The following is a 23,574-nucleotide window of genomic DNA, read 5'->3' on the forward strand; positions in this document are numbered from 1 at the left end:
TCTGTCAGAGAGCTCGTGGTGCCACAATAAACTACAATTCCCAGGATTCCTTAGCACTGAGCTAAGGCAGTTAAAGCGGCCTTCAAAGTGGGTTATTTCTGCAAAGTATGTTTTGGGCCTGAAAGCCCCATGATAGTTTTGCCTCAAGGTCTCCATAAGATGGGAATGGAGGCACACAACAACAACAACAACAACAACCACGTGGCTGCCTCCTCTCTCCTACTCTTACTGAAAGGAAGGGAAGTGGGGGGGGGGAGGGAAAGAAAAGTGGGGCCAGAGCTTTTGTGTGTGAGAGACAGAGAGAGAGAAGGAGAGAGTTGGAAGACAACTCTGGGGAGAGAAGGGTAGAGGAGGCTGGAGGAAGAGGAAAGCAGAAAAACAGAGGAGAAAGAGGACAAGAAAGGAAGGGGAAGGTAGGGGTTTCCCTTCCTTCTTTCTCCTTCGTTTTTTCTCTGCCTTCCTCCTCTTCCTCCCGCCCCTGATGCCCCTGTTGCTCTACTGGACTGGCCCTGGAATTTGCCTCCAACTCTCTCTCTCACTCACACACACAAGCTAGCCATAGGCAGGGATCCATTTTCTTCTTCAGTGGGAGGCCGCGCTGGCTCTTTCCCTTCCCCTTGGCTGGGCCTCTGCTGCCCGGGCTGCATCCCGCCTTCCTCGCCCAGGTACTTGCTCTCGGGAGGAGCAGCCGAGGAAGACGAAGAAGGGGAGGAGGAGTTCCTGGAGGCTGAACGCCGCGGCTGGACCCTCGCCTCAGAGAAGGCACCGCGCCACTGCCACCTCCCTCATCCCCACTCTGCCTGGGCGGAGGCGCCCCCCTCCCAGCAGCACCCCGCGGCGGCAGGCGGCGGCAGGACCCGGCTGGGGCCGGTCCCAAGGCCTCGGCGGGCCACATGTGGCCCGCGGGCCGTAGGTTGCCTACCCCTGCTCTAGATTCAATATTTGAGAGGATCCAGTTGAAGGTCCCTAGTTATGCTTCCATTGGATTCCTTCCATCCATGTCCCACATCACCAAACATTCTTGAACCACACCAGCAACCATACCATCAACCTTGCAGAAGATTGACAGTCTTTACAGGATAATACCCTCTGATTCATCCTGGCTCTTTGAGCACCCGAGACTGAACTCAGCCATCGTGGAAGCCTTTCAGCTTAAACCAACTTCCAGGATGTTTTCAACATTGATGGACAAGGAGGGCTGGAAAGAAGCTAAACTATGCAATGGCTCTGGGCTCCAAGTGGCCAATTACCTAGCATGCATCAGCAACATCTTTGGGAACGAGTCCTTTCCTGTTTGATGAGCTCCCAGCTGAGGACCATCGCTTAGCTCAGGCTCTGCAGACCGAAGCTCATTCTCTTGGAGCTCAGCACATCAGTTCCACTTGTAATTCTACGGACTGTACTGCAAAAGTATTGTTGAGTTTGGTAGCCCTTCGATGCCATGCCTGGCTTCGAGCCTTGGACCTTTCCAGTCAGTCGTGGGCTGCCATTGAGGACATGCCCTTCAATGATTCTGGTGTCTTCAACAAAGAGTTGGATGGGAAGTTGGACTTCAGTCATAAAATGAAGACCATGGCTAGGAAGTATGGTATGTCTTCATCCCTGCCACACTTCGTCTCGCGTTGAAGGTGGGGCTGGCAGCATCCATCCCATGGCCAAACAAGGTCATACAGTCCAAAGGACAGAAGAGACAAAAATTCCCTTTACAGTCATCTTCCTCCTATTGGTGTCGATAATCATTCCAAGAGGAAAGACAACTAAGGCAAAAAGTGCCTGTGACTTTTCCCTTCTGTGCTCTTCTTCCCTTTATCTCTCTTTAGTCGTAGATTACTTGCTATCTCAATGCTTGGTCCTCTATAACATTGGAGCCCTGGTGGCACATTGGTTAAATGCTGGTACTGTAGCCACTCACTCACAAACCACAAGGTTATGAGTTCAATCCTAGCCAGGGGCTCAGGGTCAACTCAGCCTCGCATCCTTCTGAGGTTGCTAAAATGAGTACCCAGCTTGTTGGGGGCAATTAGCTTACAGTTGTAAACTGCTTAGAGACTGCTTAGTGCAGTATGAAATGGTATTTAAATGAAGCATCTATTGCTATCGTATTCGTGGATGCTTAATTTAATTGCTGAGGCCTATGCTCATGAATTCGAAGAACTACCCCGCACCGGGACCTTATGACCTCCCCCCTTCGAACACCCTATTTGAAGCAGTGCACACACTTCTTTCCAAGGGCACTATCGAACTCATGCTCATCTCTCGGATCCGACGTTGCTTCTTCTCTAGGTGCTTTATTGTTTCTTAATGAGACGGAGACCTGCGGCCCATTCTAGTCTTGCGCCGTCTGAAATCTTACACTGCTTACAGATGGTTCTGTATGGTAACTCTTTCTTCAGTCCTTCCTCTCTTGCAGAACAAAGACTGGTTGACCACCCTTGATCTCAAGGATGCTTACTTCCACATAACAATCAGGGATTACGGGCATTTGCGGGCAGCACCTCTATCAGTTTTGAGTACTGCCATTTGGCGTATCCACAGCTCCTAGGGTCTTCACAAAATATATGGCCATGGTAGCCGCCTACCTTCAACAGCAAATGTATCTGTCTTCCCATACCTGGATGACTGGCTCTTCATGGCATCTTCAAGGCACGCTCTATTCGAGACATTGAATTCACACTGTCTCTACTCAAATCCCTTGGACTCATAGTCAACAAAACCAAGTCGAGCTTCTCTTCCTCTCAAGAGGTCAGATTCATCAGAGCAGTACTGGATTTGAGACGGGCCTAGGCGTACTTTCCACAGAATAGATTCAAGATCCTGGTTCGAGCAATACCGGTGTGCGCCCAACACAGAAGAGTTTATGTCCGCTCGGTGCAAATCACTCTAGGCCATATGACCTCCGCCACTTCGGTCACTCCCTGGTCCCTTCTTCAGTTTTGATGGTTCCAATCTTGGTTCCTGTCTCTCTTCGACCCTCTATAGAACTCTCCCTTCAAAAGGCTCTCGATCCCAAGAATTGGGGTTATGACATTGCACTGGTGGCTGGACCCCGCCAACGTATGTGTGGGTATGCTGCCCTTCTTGCTTCCACAACCACAGGTCACTCTTACAACCGATTCTTTGATGGAGGGTTGGGGAGCTCATTTAGATGGCCTTACATTGAAGGAAAAGTGGTCTTCCAAGGAGAGACTTTTTCAGACCTACGGAAAAAGCCTCAATGTCTTTCAAATCCCTTCCTTGAAACCGAATGGTGCTACTGCTTACAGACACCACCATCATCTACTACCTCAGCAATCAAGGCAGCACGAGGTCCCAAACATTGCTTGACCTCATCCTTCGAATCTGGGAGTGGTGCATCATAAGGCACGTTGCTCTACAAGCAACCCACCTACGTGGCGAAGAGAACGAACTGGCAGATCAATGCAGCTTTTCCTCGGATTCATATCACGAATGGATGTTCCATCTCAAGCTGACAGAAAAACTGTTCCGCTTTTATGTCTTTCTACAGGTTGATCTCTTCCTGAGCCTTCTGAATCATCAGTACCCACAGTTTTTGCTCCAGGAGCAGGATTTGGAGTTCTTGAGGCAATGCCTTTCTTTTCAAGGGGACTGGACATCCTCTGTATGCCTTTCCCCCATTCTCACTCATCACCAGGGTTGTGGGATAGGTCGGATGCCATCCTGATCACCCCTTTGTAGCTGAGGCAACCATGGTTTATGCCTCTCAGCTACCCTTGAGCCTCAACCTTCTCACCGTGCACGACGGTCAGGTTCGACATACAGACTTAGAGACACTTCACTTTGTCATTTGGTGGATTCAACCATGACCACCTTGCCTGAATCCATGGGAACTGTCATTCAAGCAGCTCATGAGCCATCAACACAGAAGTTCGAAATGGACAAAATTTTTGGCATTCTTAACTAGCAGGGATCTGTCCCCTTCTTGGGTGTATCTAGCAGAAGTTTGACTTTCCATTTCTTCTTTAAAGTGTTACTTGGCGGCCATCTATGCTCACTACCAGTTCAATGGTCATCCATCTTTTTTTCAAGATCCTTTGATCAAACAGTTCCTGAAAGAATTGTTAATGTTCATCCTTCTGCTTCAGTATAGACACCAGCTTAGAGTCTGGATTGGGTCCTTGCAGTTTTCCATGTAGCCCTTCAAACCCAAATCCGACCACAGATATCAAGCACTGTCTGCATTCCGCGTTCAACGGACGCTTGGATTCTGTGTCAACTGGACTTTGGACTTGAGACATCTCGAGAGACTGCTTGTTTGTCTGAAGCTCGGACTCCCTGTTACTGCACAGTGGTTCTCAAAATGGGTGATTGCTGCTATTCATTTATCCTACAAACTCTCAGGGAAGACTCTGTCTTCTTGAGTTTGAGCACATTCTACCAGGGTGGTTGTGGCGTCCTCTGCTTTTCTCAGCGGAGTGCTCCTAGAGAATGTCTGTAAAGCTGATGCCTGGCCTAAACGTCATTGACTTTCATCTTACACTACAGGCTAGATACCAGGGCAAGAAATAATGCATCTTTTGAGATGGCAGTTTTGCATTGAGATTTGTTGCATTGCATGCTTTCTACTTGCATGTTTAATAATACATATTTGGTTTACTGATATATGCATGGTGTCATGACACTCCCTCCTCCTATGACTACAGCTTGCTAGCCTTACCCATTTGTGTGATTCACAGAGACAACGACAAAGAAGGACAGGTTGATTACCTGTAACTGTAGTTCTTCAAGTGGTTATCTGTGAATTTACACAAACCCGCCTATCCTCCTCTCAGGTCGTGTCCTACATATGTTCCCCCATTCTGTTTTGTGGTGTCCAATTGGAAATGAGGAAAAAGAGTGGGAACATGGGTTATATATAGGGTGAGTGGAGCTACTGCCAAAAAGTGTTCCCTAGTGATTTTAGAAGCTTCCAAATGCAGGCGCAGGAAAACCCATTTGTGTGAATTCACAGATGACCACTCAAAGAACTACAGTTACAGGTAAGCAACCTGTCCTTTTTCACTTCTAAATTTGGAAGGCAAACCTAATCTTTAGTTTTCATGATCATCCATTTGATGTAACTTGGACAGCACTGGTTTGGATGATGCCTTAATTACATTACCTGTAGATTTGTTCAAAGCATAGTGAGTGAGATATTGAAGACCAATGGTGAGACCCAGATATACTAATAAGATAATTGGAGTGATATGGGCCACCATCGGTATGCTTGAACCTTTTCTTTCCTAGCTCATTTTGGGTTGAGCATCTGAATGCAGGAGATTGTAAATGTCTTCTTAATGGAGGGATTGTTGAGGCAAACAGGATTTGTAAAAATTCACTTTAATAACCCTGAATTTAATTTGTATAAACACAAGGTTTCTTTTATAATAGTTAAACTAACATTAAACTATCTGGATGCATGTTAATTCTGCAGTTAAACTGAACTGAATCAGTACCTTCTGTAACATATAGCTTGAGATAAGCAGAGCTTTTCTTACATAGATGAATAAATGTGATAATTTCTCAGATGTATTTATACTTTACCCCCTCCCCAGGCATTTTGTTTCTAGTTTTTTAAAAACATAAATATACTGTATTTTCCAGTGTATAAGATGATTTTTTGACCCTCTAAAATTGGGTCAAAAGTCGGGGGTTGTCTTATAGGCTGAGTTGAGCCCTGGGGCCCCGCACGCGCACGCTCGGCTGCCGGCTTCTCAGGCCTCCAGAGGCCTGGGAAGCCAGCAGCCCTGCAATGGCTTCTAAGGGGCCTCTGGAGGCCTGGGAAGCTGGCGAGCACGCTCTCTGGGCTGCCGGCTTCTCGGGCCTCCAGAGGCCTGGGAAGCCGGCAGCCCTGCTCCGGCTTCTAAGGGGCCTCCGGAGGCCCCTTGAAGCCAGTGAGCATGTTCAGGGCCGGCTGCCAGCTTCTCAGGAAGAGGGGTAGCCTTATGCGGTGATTATATCCTAAACTCTATATATTTTTTTTGTAAAAATTGGGGGTCGTCTTATATGCCGGAAAATACGGTATTTTGTAGAGGTATAACTAATATGCTTACTAGTACCAAAATATATTCTGTAGAACTATAACTACAGTCTTCCCTTCAAGTACTCACGAACTTGGAATCCACGTCCCTTGATTATCCATACCTTGATTGGGAGGCAGACGGAGGGGGTTAAGCTGGGGTGCATTTCCACGGGGGTGTGCCTCATGTCAAACCAATAAGGCTTGAATATGTGTGGTTTTCTATTTTCATGGGGGGGGGGAGGTTCCAGAACAGATCCCTGTGAAAACTGAGGGAGGACTAATATACTTAATAATAACTTGTTATTGTTTGTTGACAGAAATGTAGTAGTTGCCATTTAACGGAATCTTATTTAAAATTTTAAAATAGGGTTATTAATTAAAATAATAATTTTTTATCTACCCTGTTGGTAGGGTCAGGAAAATTCTCCCTTCCACTTCAAGCATGTGATGGTAAACAGGTTTAACTGCAATAGCAGGAAGTTTATTTGTTATTCTTTGTAGCAATTGTATGTGTATGTGTATTTGTATTTCATGTTTGTTGTTATTAATGTATGGTTTATATGTTAATGGATGTTATATATGTGTTTTTATACTTAATAAAAAAAATTTTTACAAAAAGAAATGCTGATTTCTGTCCCTCTTCTGTCAATCTTCAGTAGGCTAGTAACTTTTTTTTTTTGGCAGATTATTAACATTGACATGTTTTCCTGTCAGGTGTGGGTAGATTATTTTTGTAATCACTGGAAATGTGATTGTTATTACCATTGTCTTCAGCTGAGTGAAAAAGACTCTGCAGTACAATGCTTAACTGTATTTATGGGTAGTTGCACTTACATACTAATAGAGGTTCCATCTAGGTTAATTTATTTTATTGATTAGAGATATTTAATTCAGCATAGCTGTTTTTCTTGTGAAACATAACATTCAACCTTGTGTGAGTTTAAGATTAAATAGCATAATGATGATTACTTCAAGCCCTATCAGAGAATTTGTGTTTAGTTCAGTGCCCATGAAGAGCAGGCAGGAGACAGAATAACGCAAATGATTTTTTATATATATATTAGATCAAAATACTGTCTCTTGTATTTGCTTCCTTCCTGTAATCTAGATACTGTGCCCACTACAGGGCAGCTGCTGGTGGTCACTTTGCCAACTTATATTCTTCAAGCCTTGCTTCCTTCTCTTTAAACAAAGGAAAGGAAGTGAACTGTCTTCTTCCCTTTTATTGGCAGACTCTTTTCATTTTATTTGTGAAAGCAGTCATACAGGGTAGTTTGGTTGAAAGCACTGAAAAATTCAGAGTGCAGACAGGCTTCTTGTTATTGGGAGCAAAATTCTCCCCGTTTTCTAAATGAAAAAAAAAGTTGGTTTCCAAATATTTATAGAATTACCTGTTTGCTATGCTAAAAGTCCATATTCATTGCTCAGGATACATTCAGTGAAACTTATTTCCAATTTTATACATGTCTTCAGACATTGTTTTCTGAGGAGCAAGTAACTGATAGGAAGGACAAAGAAGAGAAGTCCATCTTCTCTGGAACCGTCTAATTAAAAAGACTGTATGTACAGCGCTGTGTAAATTTACAGCGCTTTATAAATAAAGGTTAATAATAATAATAATAAAGAATCTAAAATGGGCTTGTGGTATTTGAATAATTTTGGTAGAAGAAAGAGATGAAATAATAGCCACAGAAATCTATGCAAGAGCCCAAAGTAGAGATGTAAAATTTCTAGAAATTCTGAAATCTAGAAAGGAAAAAAGTTGTTTTCCATTTTTTCACACACACAAAAAAATGGAAATGTTGGGGCTTTTGACATCCTCTGCAGATTGAAAAATACTCTGTTAATGTAGAGTTTAGAAATACTACATTCACATTTAGAAGCATTAAATGTGCTACACACTTGTTGTTGTTGTGTTCTTCAAGTTGTTTGCAACTTATGGCAACCTTAAGGCAAAACTGTCATGGAGTTTTCTTGGTAGATTTGTTCAGAGGAATGGGTCAGCATTACCTTTGTCTGAGGCTGAGTGAGAGTTCCCAGAGTCACTCAGTGGCTTTCCATGGCTGAATGGGGATTTGAATTCGTTCTTCCGGAGTTATAGTCCAAAATTCAGTCCACTGCGCTGTGTTGGCCTTCATTACAGAAACTATGATACAACTAAACTGTTTCGTTTGGCATACAGTTATGTTTGGTATGTTAAAAGCACAGTGCATACAGACAGTGGTTACAAACTGAATTCCTCCCTTTAAAATGTGTATATATGTATGTTACAGATGGAGCTACAGGGTCCTGTTTTGTAAGGAACATTTTTGTTTTGCCACTTTGCTAGGAGGAGGCAAAAGCAATAAAAATAGAAGAGACCATTAACATTAACAAAACAGAAAATTATCTGTCTTCTCATAATATTAAGCAGAAGGGGTAAAACAGAATGTTCAGTAGGTGTGCTGGTTTTTAAAATGTGTAATATATGTTTTATGCATTTTTGTTTTAAGTTAATGTTTTAATTTAAATGTTTAAATGCTTTTAATGTTTGAGGTGTGGTGGCTCAGTGGTTCAGACACTGACTCTACGATCACAAGGTCAGCAGTTTGAGGCCAAGTGCCAGCTCCTGTCACTAGTCCCATCTTCTGCTAATCTAGCCGTTCGAAAGCATGTAAAACAAGTAGATAACAGGTACCACTTCAGTGGGAAGGTAACAGCATTCTGTGTAGTCATGCTGGCCACATGATCACAGAGTTGTCATTGACAGTGCTGGTTCTTCGGCTTAGTAATTGAGATGAGCACCGCCCCCTATTTTTATTTATTATTTTTTATTTATTTATGGTATTTATACTCTGCCCTTCAGCCCTAACGGCTATCAGAGCAGCTTACAATTATTATTTTTAATTAGACGGTTCCCTGCCCTCAGGCTTACAATCTAAAAGACGCGACACAAAAGGAGAAGGGAATGGTGGTGGGAAAGGGGATGAGGTCCAGAGGTCATGATCAGACATGACTAGACATTCGTGTCAAGAGACTACCTTTACCTTTACCTATAATGTTTTAATGCAGTGCTTCCCAAACTTTGGTCCTCGAGGTGTTTTGGACTTCAACTACCAGAAGCCCCAAGCTAGTTTGGCCAACAGCATGGAATTTTGGGAGCTGAAGTCCAAAACATCTAGAGGACAAAAGTTTGGGAACTACTGTTTTAATGTTTTAAAATTAATGCTTCAACCGGGTCAACTAATTTTAATTTTACTTTTTAATTTTATTTGTATTCAAATAAAATAAATCAAATAAACAGTAATAATAGTAAATCATTCATCTCTGTAAAAAGAACTGAGAAAAGCATACCAAGATAAAGAATTGTAGTGATCAGATACTTTACATTGTGTTACACAACTTCAAAAAATAATTTTGGGAGAATAAATATAATATAATCTAGATATAAATAAAAAGGGGGGCTCCACATCTCTAGCCCAGAGAACATTGTGTTCTTTGCCTGCCCACTCTCCAGTAATCACTACTGTGCTAATCATACTTCCAAATATGCTTTTTCTTCGTGAAATTGAACCCCTGCCCCTGAAATGAAAGAAGATAGTTTCAGAATGCAAGTTTAAGAAAGCCATTAGTATCCTCCCCCCCCCCCCCCCAATTCTCAGAGGCAGCCTGGATCTTCCTTCATACCCTATATTTTGCTGGGTGAGGACTAAAACCACTTTTATATAAATGTTACATGGGCCCTCTTCTTGTTTTGTCTGGAAGTAGTCTTCCTTCCGTTCTCGTGGTCTTCAGATTTGCATCCCTCGCTTATGCATGAAGGATGAACGGAGGGAGAATGAATGAGGTGCGCCCCCCATGCACCCGTGCCTATATTCAAGCCATTTTCACGAGGAGGTTCGGAATGGATCCCTCGCGCAAAAGGAGGGGCAACTGTATCTCGAAACTGCTGTTACAGATGTGGGAGGGGTGAGGATGCATTTAACATAGGTAGACTTGAGCCTAATTCAAGCATAATTAAAACAAATTAGGTTTCTAATGGATGTTACACCATCAGAATATTGTGTTTTAGTACACTTTAAAACTTCTGTTGCATTATTATTATCATCATTTTTATTATTATTTTGTTTATGTCCTGCCTTTCTCCCAATTATGGAACTCAAAGTGTATAGCAACATATTTTAGAACAATTCAGATTAAAAATAATACAAAACTGTAATAAAAAGTATACATATAAAAGTTCTTTAGAAACAATTTATAAACTTAAAACGTTAAATATTAGAAACATTAAGCCTTATTTAAAAACTGTGGGGCTGAACAGACTGCCCCTAAGGGGTGGCCTGCTGGATTGGGGCCGCTGCAACTACAGAGGCCCTGATCTGACCTTTCTGCAGTACAAAAAGGAGCTGCAAAAAGTGGCTCCTTTTTGTGCTGCGTAAAGGGTGCCATAGCAGCTGTTGCCATGGCTTTTCAGTGCTCCTTTGGCGCTCCATCATCTGGACGCAGCACCAGAGGACTGCTGTAACACCACCTGCCATGTGGTGGGGTGTACGGCCTCATGCTGGTATGGGGCAGAGTTGGAGTGTGCGTTGTGTGGACACCATGCCCTCACTGCCGTCCCAATGCCACTCTTTATTGCTAGTCTGTGAAGATTGTATGGTTGTTATTTTGTGCCTTCAAGTTGTTCCTGACTTATGATGACTTGAAGGCTACCCTATCATGGGTTTTCTGGGGTTGAGAGTATGTGATTCGCTCAAGGTCACCCATTTGGGTTTCCATGACTGAGTGGGGACTCAAACCCTGGTCTCCAGAGTGGTAGTCTAGTGCTCAAACTGCTACACTGTGCTGGTTCTCTCTACAAATCATAAAATAGTTTTTATAATAGCAGCTTTGATTCCTGTTACTGGGAGAAAAGAATGATATAGATGATTATAAAATAACAAAATATTAGTACTTTAATTAAGCCTGATATTATTAGACCAAATTATCACCTTGATAAGCAATTGTTGTAATGTGTTTCTATATCATTTCTTTGTAATAATGGACAAGAAGAATAGCAGAAAAAATACTGATTTTAAAATAGTGACTAATCACAATTGCATGCCTGCCACGGTTGCTCATTCAGGATGGGTTCATTTTCCCAAAAGAAAAGTCAAACAGTACATAGTATTGTGAAACATTTTGTTGCTATTTTACTTACTAGTGCAAAAATCAGATTTAAAAACCATTTTGGTGTAGTGGTTTGCTTCTGGAGACCAGAATTCAAATCCGTGCTCAGCCATGGATACCTCCCAGGGGACCTTGGACAAGTCACACTCTCTTAGCCTCAGAGGAAGGCAAAGGCAAACCTCCTCTGAACAAATCATGTTGAGAAAATCCCATGCTAGGTTTGCCTTAGGATCACTGTAAGTCGGAAATGACTTAAAGGCACACAACAATAACAAAATTAGTTTGAAATTATGCTTCATAAATACATATAAAAAGGCCTTACAAAATATATTTAGTGTATTAATGAACTGTGTCCTTTTTGTTCCCAGGCTGTTGGCTGTTATGAATCGTTGATATTGAAAGCCGAAGGAAAAGTTGAATCTGATTTCTTTTGCCAGTTAGGTCACTTCAACCTCTTATTGGAGGATTATCCAAAAGGTAAGTCTTGACTATTTCTTTTAGAGACATAGCTGTGCTATGAAATATCAATATGCAGAGGGATCTTGTAGCACCTTTGAGATTGAAATCTAAAACACACTGCAGAAATAATCCAGTTTAAGACTGTTTTAACTCTCCTGGCTCAATGCTAGGGAATTATGGGAACTGTAGTTTTGTGAGACATTTAGTCTTCTCTGTCAGAGAGCTCTGGTGCCACAATAAAATATATTTCTTCTTGGTGGTCTCTGCAAAGCACACAAATGGATTATTCTGAGCCTGCACAGCATTTCCGGATCCTACTAGAATTGCTAGGGAAGACTTTTTGGTGGTAGCTCCACCCACCGTCTATATAGGCAGGATGTCTTCCCGCCTTTTCTCAGTTCCTTTTGTCTGCCATGTGAGCAGCTTAGGAACTTTGCTTAGAATCGCTCCTTCCTTAGTTTTCGCTTGCGTTTCCTGCGTTGGTCTCACTTCATCTGACTTTGACTACTCTTTTGGATTGTGATTTGGACTTGGCTTTGGACTCTGACTGATGGTAAAACTCGGACTTGTTGACAATTCTTCTTCTTCACCCTTTGGCTTTGGTCTAAAGATGTTTGCGCACTCTTTTAAAAAGTGCACTGTGTGTGGGACAAATATCCCGGCACTCGACGGACACTCCTTGTGCCTCCTCTGCCTGGGTGACGGCCATGTCCCTGCTTCCTGTCTTCACTGCATGGCCTTCACTCTGCAGGCCAGGAAAAAGAGGGAGATGCACCTTAGATTCATGGTCTACGCGCAAATTTTGAAGCCTTCCTCTAGAGCCTCTGCCAAGGCTGCTACTGCCAAGGGCAAGCTCCCATCTTTGTCCTCAGGGGTCCCTGCCAAGGCTACTGCTGCCATGGGCACTATCCCTTTGTCTCCTCCGAGGGTCCCTGCCAAGGCTACTGCTGCTGAGGGCAAATCTTCTTCAGAAGTTTCTGGGTCACCAACCCCAGACAAACGGAGGTCCATGGACCAGGATGTGGCTGGCCATCCATCATCACCCAAGGGGAAAAGGTCCTCAGACCCTTCCAAGCCGGAAAAAAGGAAGCACAAGTCTCGGGACAAGTCCAAGGACTCATCCAATCACTCTGCAAAGAAGTCCCCTTTCTGTCCAGACGCCGACTCCGAATGCCGGTCCCATACTGACCTGCCCGCCCAGCCTGCCGATGCCGAACTGGGCTCGGTACCGTGCGCCCAGCCAGCGCCTCAGTCCCAGCCGTCTCCTCACCCCGACTCCCGGCCCTGATGAGACACGGCTACTTTCTTGCATTCCTTTTCTGAATCTTACGATCACCCAAGTTGTGATTCCAGACTGACTCTCCCAGACCTCGGAGGTCGTTTGCTTCGAAGAAGAATAGGACTATGACATGTCCTCTGTCCTTGCTGAGCCCCCTAGAGGGGACGTGATTTTCAGTCAGGCTACAGGCAGTTATTTTCTGCCTTTGGACCCTTAGAAAGTCCGTGGAGGCCGTTTCGTCTCAACTTTCCAACCAGTTGAACCTCTCTTGCCTCCTCCAAGGTCATCTGGTGCTTCCATCCAAGCTCGGTCTCGCCTCTCCTCGGCTTCCCGAGTGGAACCAATCCGACCCATACAGTCTACTTCTGCTGTCTCCTTGCAAGTGCACCCTTCGTTGCCAGTACCAGTGACCACTCAGGCCCTCTCGGCTCGCACCAGGACCCAGTCAGCTTCTGCTGAATCCATAGACCACTCTGTCTCCGACTACACTCATGCTCAACAGTTGCAGTCTCTCGCCTTCCTTGATGCTCCCTCTCCTTTGGACTACATTTTTTCTTCTTCAGAACAAATCATCCGAATGGGCAAAGCCCTCAACATTGAAATCCTCCATGCAGACTCTCAGGCTTTGGACCTGATTGATGAGAGGGTTCGGGACAAGATCCCAACTCCGACCTCCATTGCATTCCTGCCATCCATGTCCAAGATTGCAAAGAGCTCTTGGCGTACTTTGTCTTTGGCCCAACCTTCCACCAAAAAACTTGACAATCTCTACTGTATCACTCCCTCAGAAGAGATTTGGCTCTTTGAACATCCTTGCCTGAACTCGACGATTGTGGAAACTTCCCAAGTCGGCTTGGCTCCAAAGACAGCTCTGACCCCCAACAACAAGGAAGGTCGTAAGCTTGACACCATGGCACGGAAATCCTACGCCTCCTCAGTCCTGGACCTCAAAATCCAGAACTACTCAGAGTGTATGGCTGCCTAGCAACAGCAGCTTTGGGGGAAAGGTCTTCCCTTGTATGAAGACCTCCCTGAGGACAAGAGATGGACGGACATGGCCATCCATGCAGAAGCTCATGCACTGGCTTCACACCAGATCTTGGAGGCCTGGCACACAGCCAGCTGTGCTTCCTGATAACTCTCGGCGGTCTGGCCCTCCAACGCCACGCCTGGCTAAGGTCTTCGGACCTAAAGCCTCAAGCCAAACAGGCCATCAAAGAGCTCCCCTTCGACGTCACGGGACTCTTCCGCAAGGAGACTGATGAGAAGTTAGACTTCAAGAACAAAATGAAGAACATAGCCCATAAATACGGTATATCTTCTTCCTCTACTTTTTGCCCTTCTCTCAGCGCCGTTCGGGATGTCAAAGACTTCTCTACCCCCCCCCCCCCCCCCACCAGAGTAGATCCAACCAGTCTTTGGACTACCAGCAACAGCGCTTCCCCCCCCCCCCAGCAGCAAGGAAAGTGTCAACCAAAACAAAAGTACAAGCAACCCTTCCATAAGAAGGATGCAGAGCAAGGCAAGCGCCGCTTCTGAAGCTCCTCAGCGCACCTCGTTCTGTCAACTCCCTTTGGGGATCGCCTGGTCCACTTCCACCACTCTTGGGCCTTCATAACATCTGACTCCTGGATGCTTTCCATCGTCTATAGGGGTTATGCCCTGGAGCTCCAATCCTCTCCCCCAAGGGGCATCATTCTCACCACTCCCCCCTCAGACACCCTTCTCGACGAAGTATGCTCTTTGCTCCAAAAAGGGGCCATCCCAGACCTGGCATTGCCTGTTCTCTCAATACCTCATTGTTTCCAAGGCCTCTGTCCCATCCTGGACTTGTGTTTTCTCAACTCTTTCATTGCCTATAAGTGTTTCTGCATGATAACCTTGGCCTCCATCTTGCCTCTCCTGCAGGAGTCAGACTGGTTCGCCACTTTGGATCTTCGGGATGCCTATTTCCACATCAGCATCTGAGAAGACCACTGGGACCTACTCGACTTCTCCGTCAGTCTCGACTGTTTTCGGTACCAAGTACTGCCCTTTGGACTTTCCACTGCACCGAGAGTTTTCACAAAGTGCATGGCGGTCGTAGCAGCATACGTCCGCCAACAGAACATCATTGTCTTCCCTTACCTCGACGACAGGTTGTTCATGGCCCCATCCAGGCAGTTGCTCCTCCTCCTCCTCTTCCATCTCGAGTCGACGCTTTCTCTCCTTCAACACTTGGGACTCATGATCAACAGAGAAAAGTCCACCCTTTGCCTAAGCCAGCGGGTGCGCATCATAGACTCCACGGCCTGTAGAGCATACCTTCCTCATGACAGGTTCTTCAACTTCAGGTCAGCAATTCAATGCTGCCTGGCCTTCAAGCACATTAAGGCGCAAACAGCTCAGGTCGTCCTTGGCCATATGGCATCCACAACATATGTCATACCATGGGCCCGTTTCCGCATGCGTCCCTTCCAGTTGTGGCTCCTCTCGGTCTTCAACCCTGCCTTCGACGATCCACGGAAGTGGATCACCGTCCTGAGGCCAGTTGCCTACTCTCTCCGCTGGTGGCTCAACCCATGTAATGTCTTGGTGGACGTCCGTTTTGTACCACCACAACCTCAGACCTCACTGATCACCAATGCCTCAAACACGGGCTGGGGAGCCCATTTCGATGACCTCTCTGTCCACAGGAGATGGTCTCCCAAAGACCTCCAGCCCCACATCAACGCTCTCGAGATGCTAGCGGTACAGAAGGCACTGAAGGCCTTTGAACCCTCCCTTCGAAACCAGGTCATCCTCCTTCTCTTGGATAAGACAACAGTGATGTATTACATCGACAAACAAGGCGGTACCAAGTCGGCCACCCTTCTTGGCTTCACCCTTGAAATTTGGAACTTGTTCATCCGAAAAGGGATCACCTTGCAAGCCATACATCTCCCTGGAGAAGAAAACAAGTTTGCAGACAAACTGAACAGGGGTCCAGACTCTTGTCATTAGTGGCAACTGAATCCTCAGGTTGTCCTCCGCCTCCGCTCTCTGTGGGGAACCCTAGACATCGACCTCTTTCCCTTGCATCTCAACACTCACTGTGACCACTTCTGCTTCAGGATCCCTTCATTTTGGTCCCAAGGGGACACCTTCCTCTTACAGTGGTCGGGCAAGAAGTTGTATGCCTTCCCCCTATTTCCTCTCATCACTAGAGTGATAGCCAAGCTACGCAACAACAGCTCAGACGCTATCCCGATCACCCCTTGGTGGCCAAGACAGCCGTGGCTCACCCCTCTGCTCTATCTGTCCAACAACCAATTTTGGCCTCTGCCGCTCTGTCCCGACCTCCTGACCCTTCACGACGGTTGGGTTCGCCACCCTGACGTGGACACTCTCTGTCTAGTGGCGTGGAGGATTCAGCCCTGACTCAACTCTTGGTACTGGTCCGAGAAATCATCCTGGCTTCTCGAAAGCCTTCCACGCAGCGCTCCTATGCCCTTAAGTGGGTTAAATTTTTGGCCTTTCTGTCTTCAAAAGGACACAGATCTTCGGACATCAATGTCTCCATTGTTTTGGACTTCCTCCACCACCTCTTCAGCATGTGGACTCTCCATTTCATCCTTGAAATGCTACCTGGCAGTTATCTGCTTCTGTTATCAATTCTCTGGCTGGCTATCCTTCTTCACCAACCCACTCGTGAAGAAATTTTTCAAGAGCCTTGCCAACCTGAGGCCACCGGCAGTGATGCCGATCCCGACTTGGGATCTCCAGCTTGTCTTACCAGCACTCACTACCTCACCCTGTGAACCGCTGGCTTCCTGCGATCTCAGGCTCTTCACCTGTAAGACAGCTTTCTTGGTAACCATTACCTCAGCTCACCGGGCCAGCGAACTCTGTGCCCTCCATATGGATTTCCCATACTTGAAATTTTGTAGGGACAGGGTCGTCTTCCGTCCGGACATTTCCTTTCTACCAAAGGTCGTGTCCACCTTTCATCTCAGTCAAGACATCATTCTCCCGACGCTAACCCCAAACCCGACCACCGACACCGAATGCAAGCTCTACTTTGATGTCAGGCGGGCACTAGCTTTTTACCTCGACAGGACTTCGTCCTCTTACCGTTCTCCCAGACTTTTCGTCTGTTATTCCAACCCCAAGATGGGGCTCCCAGTCACACCTCAACGTTTCTCCAAACGGGTGACTTCCACAATCCTCCTCTCCTATGAGATTTTTGGGAAGACTCCACCTGCTCGAATTCGAGCCCACTCCACCAGGGCGGTAACTTCATCTTCAGCCTTTTTCTCCGGAATTCCCTTGGAGGACATTTGCAAGGCTGTGGTTTGGTCACAACCTTTGACCTTTATCAAGCACTACAGACTTGATACCAGACACGGACGTGAAGCAGCCTTTGACAAAGCTGTTCTCCTTTCCGGCATGCATTAAGGTTAGTTGGCACCTGTTAAATAACTCACAATCACACTGTTTTTTTTTTCTGGTTTAATAATTTAACACTCCCTCCTCCACAGAGGACTAAGCTTGCCAGTCTAACCCATTTGTGTGCTTCGCAGACCACGAAGAAGGACGGGTTGCTTACCTATAACTGTAGTTCTTCGAGTGGTCATCTGCGAATCCACACAAATCCCACTCATCCTCCCTCTGTCCTGTCCTTCTCTCTTCCTTGTCTGCTCTTATGGCGGACCTGTTGGAATTGAGGGCGGGAAGACATCCTGCCTGTATAGAGGGTGGGCGGAGCTACTGCCAGAAAGTCTTCCCTAGCGATTCCAGCAGGATACGGATATGCTATGCAGGCACAGAATAACCCATTTGTGTGGATTCGCAGATGACCACTTGAAGAACTACAGTTACAGGTAAGCAACCTGTCCTTCCCAGGATTCCCTAGCAGTGAACCAGGGTAGTTAAAGCAGTCTTGAACTGGATTATTTCTGCAGAGTGCTTTGAACCTGAGTGAAAGAAGTTGTAGCATAAACTTTGATAGATGTGGTCTACTTCCTGAGATACAGATTTCTTATAGTTGACTTTGTTTAGGATTCCAAGTCTTTTTCTGCATGTAGTGGGACATGCTTACTACTGGGGTCACTTCTATATTTCTACCACAAATGCTCTTGCTTGTAATATTGGTTATTGCACTCCTGTAAGCTTTCCATATAATCTTCTAGATCTCATCTTCAGTCTACCTTGTAGAGCACCATAAAGGAATGGAAACCTTCAGAAAAGTTCCCAAATACTGAAAATATATCTGAAAATAACTTTTATGTTGTATTTACGTTTATATTTTGCCAATAATGAAAAGAGTCTGTGTGGTGTAGTGCTTTGAGTGTTGAGTACGATTCTGGAGACCAGAGTTCGATTTCCTGGCTCAGTCATGGAAACCACTGGGTGTCCTTGGGCAAGTCACATGCTCTCAACATCAGAGGATGGCAGTGGCAAACTCTCTGAACAAATTTTGCCAAGAAAACCCTTTAATAGGGTTGCCTTAGGGTCTACATAAGTTGGAAATGACTTAGAGGCACACAACAACAAAAAATAATGAAAAATTATTGGAGATTGCTTTGTTCAGCATATCTTTGAATTACACAGTTAAATCAGGAGGTTAACTGGTGCAACTCAGCATGTTTAACTTTTTCCTAAACTGCTTAAGTATTTTGTTTTAACATTTGTTTTATATTTTAAATTTATTTTAAATTAACTAAAATAATAAGTTATCCTAAATGCTGATTAGAAATCATATTTATTGTAAGGGAAGGAGCTGTTCTAGTCTTGAAATAGGATAGTATCTCTACATAAATAAATTCCATTGACCCTGGATGCTCCAGCTACGCAGTCCCTTAATTAAAGCCTTACAGCATACAGTGTATATCAGGGGTAGGCAATCTGCGGCCCGCGGGCCGGATGCGGCCCGGTGAGGCCTTGGGACCGGCCCCAGCCCGGTCCTGCCGCCAATTGCCGCCAGGGCCTTTGGCCTCTCGCACGCAGGGGCAAGGGGGGGTAACTGTCTATAGACGCCTCAGAAACATGCATTTATATTAACATTTTTTTAAAAATCAGCAAATTTTTTTGCGTGTCCTCCACTTTTTTTAAAAAAGTGTCCACCGTTTGAAAATGTTGTCCTACATTTGTCCCGGTTTATTTATTTATTTAATTTAAATATATATATATATATATTTAATTATTTATTTTTTGGCTTTGGCCCCCCAGTTGTCTGAGGGACAGCAACTCGGCCCCCGGCTCAAAACGGTTGCCTACCCCTGGTGTATATTGACAACTGGAGAGACAAAAAGAATATGAAGGCTACCTTTTTAGAAGGTGAACAAGGAAAATGCAAATTTTAGACAGCCATAGTGATCCTTTGGGGGGGGGGGCGGTGAATCAAAAGCTACACTACGTTAGTTTTGGTTGGTCATCAGTGTATTATTTTGCTGTGACCAAAAAAGGTGGCGGTGTGGGAATATATTCCCACTAAAGGTGTTCACTGACCATGAGATTCATTTCAGACCCTGATATGACAGTTTAGAAAACAATCCAGTTATATTATTGATTTTAAGGGTACACAGCTTAATTTGGGTATGAATTTAAAATCTGAAATCAGAATATTTGGGTCTCCTACTGATTGATGCTGAACATAAAAAAATAAGTATAATTTTTTTCTGTTTGTCAGAATAGGATGAAAGCTACTGGAAGAGACTGCAGGTAGTTAATGTTAGTCATCATAAATTCTACATACTGATTCTACAGACTAACATGGCTATATCTTTGAATTGTACAGATGAAATACATTTCTACCTCTTTTTAATTAAATGCATATGAAGCAATGATTGTCATGAACCATTTTGGTAACTTGGTAAAGGACTACATATGGGCAAATAAATCTGGTGATTCTGGTGAACCCAGTTTAAAAGAGATGGTGTTCTTATGTGGTTTGTTTGTCCAGTTAAGTGGGCGAACCCTGAGTCTTCAGCTTACTCTAAATGGAGTTGGCTGGAACTGATCATGAATCTAGCTGTGTCACGAATCTAGCTGTGTCACTTGAAATCCAAGTTGTCTCAGTGGCATAGAGTACCTTTTATAGGCTTTGTCTGATATATCAGCTACAAACCTATGAGGACTGAGATAGCCAGGCTGCTGTAATCTCAGTACTGATAACCTCATACCTTGATTATAGCAGTCTTTGAAGACATTCCTGAAAGTTTTGTTGATGCAGAATACAGCAGCAATGCTGTTCACTGGAACAGGACATTTTGAACAGATTGCTTTAGTGCAGGGGTGGGGAACCTACAGCCTCCAGGTTCTGACGATCTGTCATTCGCATCATGCCTCACTACCAGCTAAGCTGAAGGAAGTTTTAGCTAGGCTCATGAGGGCTTGGTTGTAGCTTCTCCCCTTACAGTGATGCTACATGTAGTGTCACCATAAGGGGAGGAGCTACAACAAAGTCCTCTTGAGCCTGGCTAAAACTTCCTTCAGCTTGGCTGGTGGTGAGGCATGATGGGAATGGTAGTTCATCAGAACCTGGAGGGCCATAGGTTCCCCACCCCTGCTCTAATACTTTGACACTCCAGTTACCAATCTCTATCCAAGGCTAATAAAAGTGTTTGTAGACCTTTGTAGTCCCAAATGGATTAGGTCCAAACTGTTTTCAGAAGCACCATGTCCCACATGTTCCTGGCTGATTTGTGAAGGATGTTAAGATTCTTTTTGATACCACTGTCCACAATTTCTGACATATGTCTACTGAGGAAATAACGTTCCTGGTAGTGCCCTCCCCACATCTGTGGAATGCCTTGTTTTGCCTCTTCTCATTATTGATATGCCACACATTTAATATCTTGGCTTTAAAATCAGTTTTGTTGCTGGCCTAATAATACCTGAATATTTTAATGTTGAAATCATCTGGCTTGTTTAAGTGGTTATATTTTGACTGTTTTTTAAATAATTATTGTAAGCCACCTTGAGGACATTAGCTAGTTGAGTCACATATACATTTACTAAAGTTTTTCATATTTATATGAATTACACTACTACTTGCCCAAATAGCTTGGCCATCGTTTCTTTTTTCTTTTTTTGCTATATACATGGCCATTATTTTTTGTTCCCAACATCAACAACTACATTTAACAGTATAGATATAAATGCAGGCATGCAGTCTGTATCATGAGACGACAAGAATCCTAGAAAAGACAATAATGCTTGGTAAGTTAGAAGCCAGTACAAGAAGAAGAAGACTGCATTACAGATGGATAGAATGAATCAAGGAAGTCCCATCCCTGAATCTGCAGAACCTGAACAGCGCTGTTATCACAGAGTGACATGGAGGTCTTTCATTCCTAGGATCACCATAATTCGAAGTCTACTTGACAGCAGTTGACAACAGTTAACAGCAACAACTGCTTGCCTTTAAAACAAAGGCAAACATTTAAGGTTATATTGTCAGTTTGAGAGCTTGATGCATTCTGACGTTGGATGATTAGAACACTCAGTTAAATTGTCTAGCTAGCCTTTCTCTTCCTTCCTCCAGTATACAGTCGCCTGTCCTAACTCGCAGATATGAGATCCGCAACCCCCAAAATCTGCGAAAATCCCTGTAAAATCTACGGAGGGGTGACCTCTGCTATTTTCAATGACCTCTGCTACTTTCAATGGCCTATGGGGCCTGAATATGGATGAGCCTCTGTTTTTAATGGGGTGTGGGTGGGGGTGGAGCAGATCCCCCGCGAAAATGGAGGGCCAACTGTATATTGAAGCGGAACAGAGTCATCCTTCAGCTGTGCTTATCCACGTATAAACTTCAGTTGCGCATGTGAAACCCAAAATGTTGTATGTTTTCATATTCTTTCTAGTATTTATGGGTTTCCCCACTGCAAATTGTTCCCAGATTTTTTTCTCCTGAGTGAACTCAAACTTAGGCCCTTTCAGCATCTGTAGGGTTCATATTTAGAACATGCCCCTTGTCAGTTGGAAATTATATTAACAATATGTAGAATGTTGGTTAGGGACAATGTATATATTGCTGTGTGACAGAGATGCAGCAATATATACCTTGTCTCTAACAAACATTCTAAGAAACCTATTGACAGGTTTCATGTTTTTACTTAGGGATCACTATCAAAGAGCACCAAGCACCTGGTGAAAGGTAGACATTCATGGATACCAATGGGATAGGATCTGAACTTAACCTCAGTTTCTCTTAACACTGTTAAAATCAGTGGGTCAAGCCCTTTCATAGCCTTGTATTCCTGTCCTGGTGTCTGTTGTTAGGCTTTCTAGAACAGATCTGGGTAGCCTTTTCTAGCTGCTTTATGTGGTTGCACAGTGGTTGGGAACAGAGAGAAGGAGTTGAATTTTTGCTTTGAAACATTATTTGCAGACAGTGTGCATCTTGTTTTTAAGTACAGATGCTCCAGTGGGAAGATTAGGGGCTTCAGAATTGGGCAGGCTACCATATATTGTCCACCTCTGTGCTTGAATGCAATGGCACTGGGTTTTGCTTATATATTGCTTGTTTGCAACAGAAATTTGCTGAGAACAGTTCACAAACTGTTCGCATCTCTAAATTTCATGTGTACAAATTCTTATTATATGTTTAAATTAGTTTATGTATTGGGCTTACTCTCAAAGTATTATGAAATATATTATTAGATGATTGCTAAGCACCTTTCTTTGTAACAGATTTCTGTTATGTTAGATCCAAATACCGTATTTTCCAGCGTATAAGACGACTGGGCATATAAGACGACCCCCCAACTTTTCCAGTTAAAATATAGAGTTTGGGATGTACTTCCAACGCACACCAAATAAAATTTTTAAAAATGTAAGATTTGATTTCAGTATGATAATTTAAATTCAGATGCTTATGACATGCAGGTCCTTAGCAGGAAACCTTGTTGTATACAAAGCCTACTTGGATTGGTCAGCTCTCCCTGCCTGCCCAGACCTCCCTGTCTCCAAGACTATCAGAGCAGTAGCTGCTTTCATACAATCGTTGCATATGGTGGGGATGAGGCCGCAGCTGTTTTTGAGCTCCCCCACTATATGTGGTGACCGCAGATTCTCCAGTCCAACTCGGAAGTTTCAGCACCTGCCCTATAATATGACTTCCGGCATATAAGATGACCCCCGTCTTTTGAGAAGATTTTCCTGGGTTAAAAAGTAGTCTTATACGCCAGAAAATACAGTAACTATTTGCTTCCACTACAGAGTTCTGAGAGTTGTAGTTTTGTGATGATAAGCCACAGAATGACTGCCCCCACATCATGTATTAGCCCACCGCTCTGTCCTTGTTATATTTTTATTGTGTTTTTTAATTGTGTTTTTAATAGATATTTTAATTGTAGCACGTTTAATCCCATTTTAAGGGGGCAATTTGGGATATAATGCTGTAAATGTGGATATTTTAATATGTTGTGAGCCGCTTTGATTGTCTAGTTACAGAAAAGCGGGATAAAAATAAAAGTATTTTATTTTTATTTTATGATACTAAACATTTCCCAGGATGTTCTTGATAACGTGAATTACTGTTAATCTGGTTAACTGTAATATTTATGTTTCTTTAATACATAGCATTTTGTAAATTATAAAAAATACAAAAGCAATGTGAGGTACTTTCATAAATTCTAGAAAGCCTTTTAGTTTTGATGTTTGTATTTTCTGATTTAAAGTAATTTCATGATACTGGAGAGGA

At 44.0% G+C, this 23,574-nt stretch overlaps 1 protein-coding gene across 7 annotated transcripts in view; it reads left to right on the forward strand.

Annotated features, from left to right (window-relative positions):
• The window catches only part of KDM6A (lysine demethylase 6A), a 196,823-nt gene that overhangs the window by 42,523 nt on the left and 130,726 nt on the right, over positions 1-23,574 (forward strand). For all 7 annotated transcript variants that reach the window (XR_016280214.1, XR_016280213.1, XR_016280212.1 and 4 more), the window contains exon 3: positions 11,536-11,644. Coding sequence is in view for 4 of the 7 variants with exons in the window: in XM_089511900.1 (XP_089368026.1) it covers positions 11,536-11,644 (109 nt within the window). In the remaining 3 variants the exon portion in view is untranslated. The remainder of the gene's footprint in view (positions 1-11,535; positions 11,645-23,574) is intronic.

The sequence above is a fragment of the Sceloporus occidentalis genome, unplaced genomic scaffold (assembly GCF_023333645.1).
Source record: "Sceloporus occidentalis isolate IW3139 unplaced genomic scaffold, rSceOcc1.0.p SCAF_2, whole genome shotgun sequence".
Classification (NCBI taxonomy): Eukaryota; Metazoa; Chordata; class Lepidosauria; order Squamata; family Phrynosomatidae; genus Sceloporus; species Sceloporus occidentalis.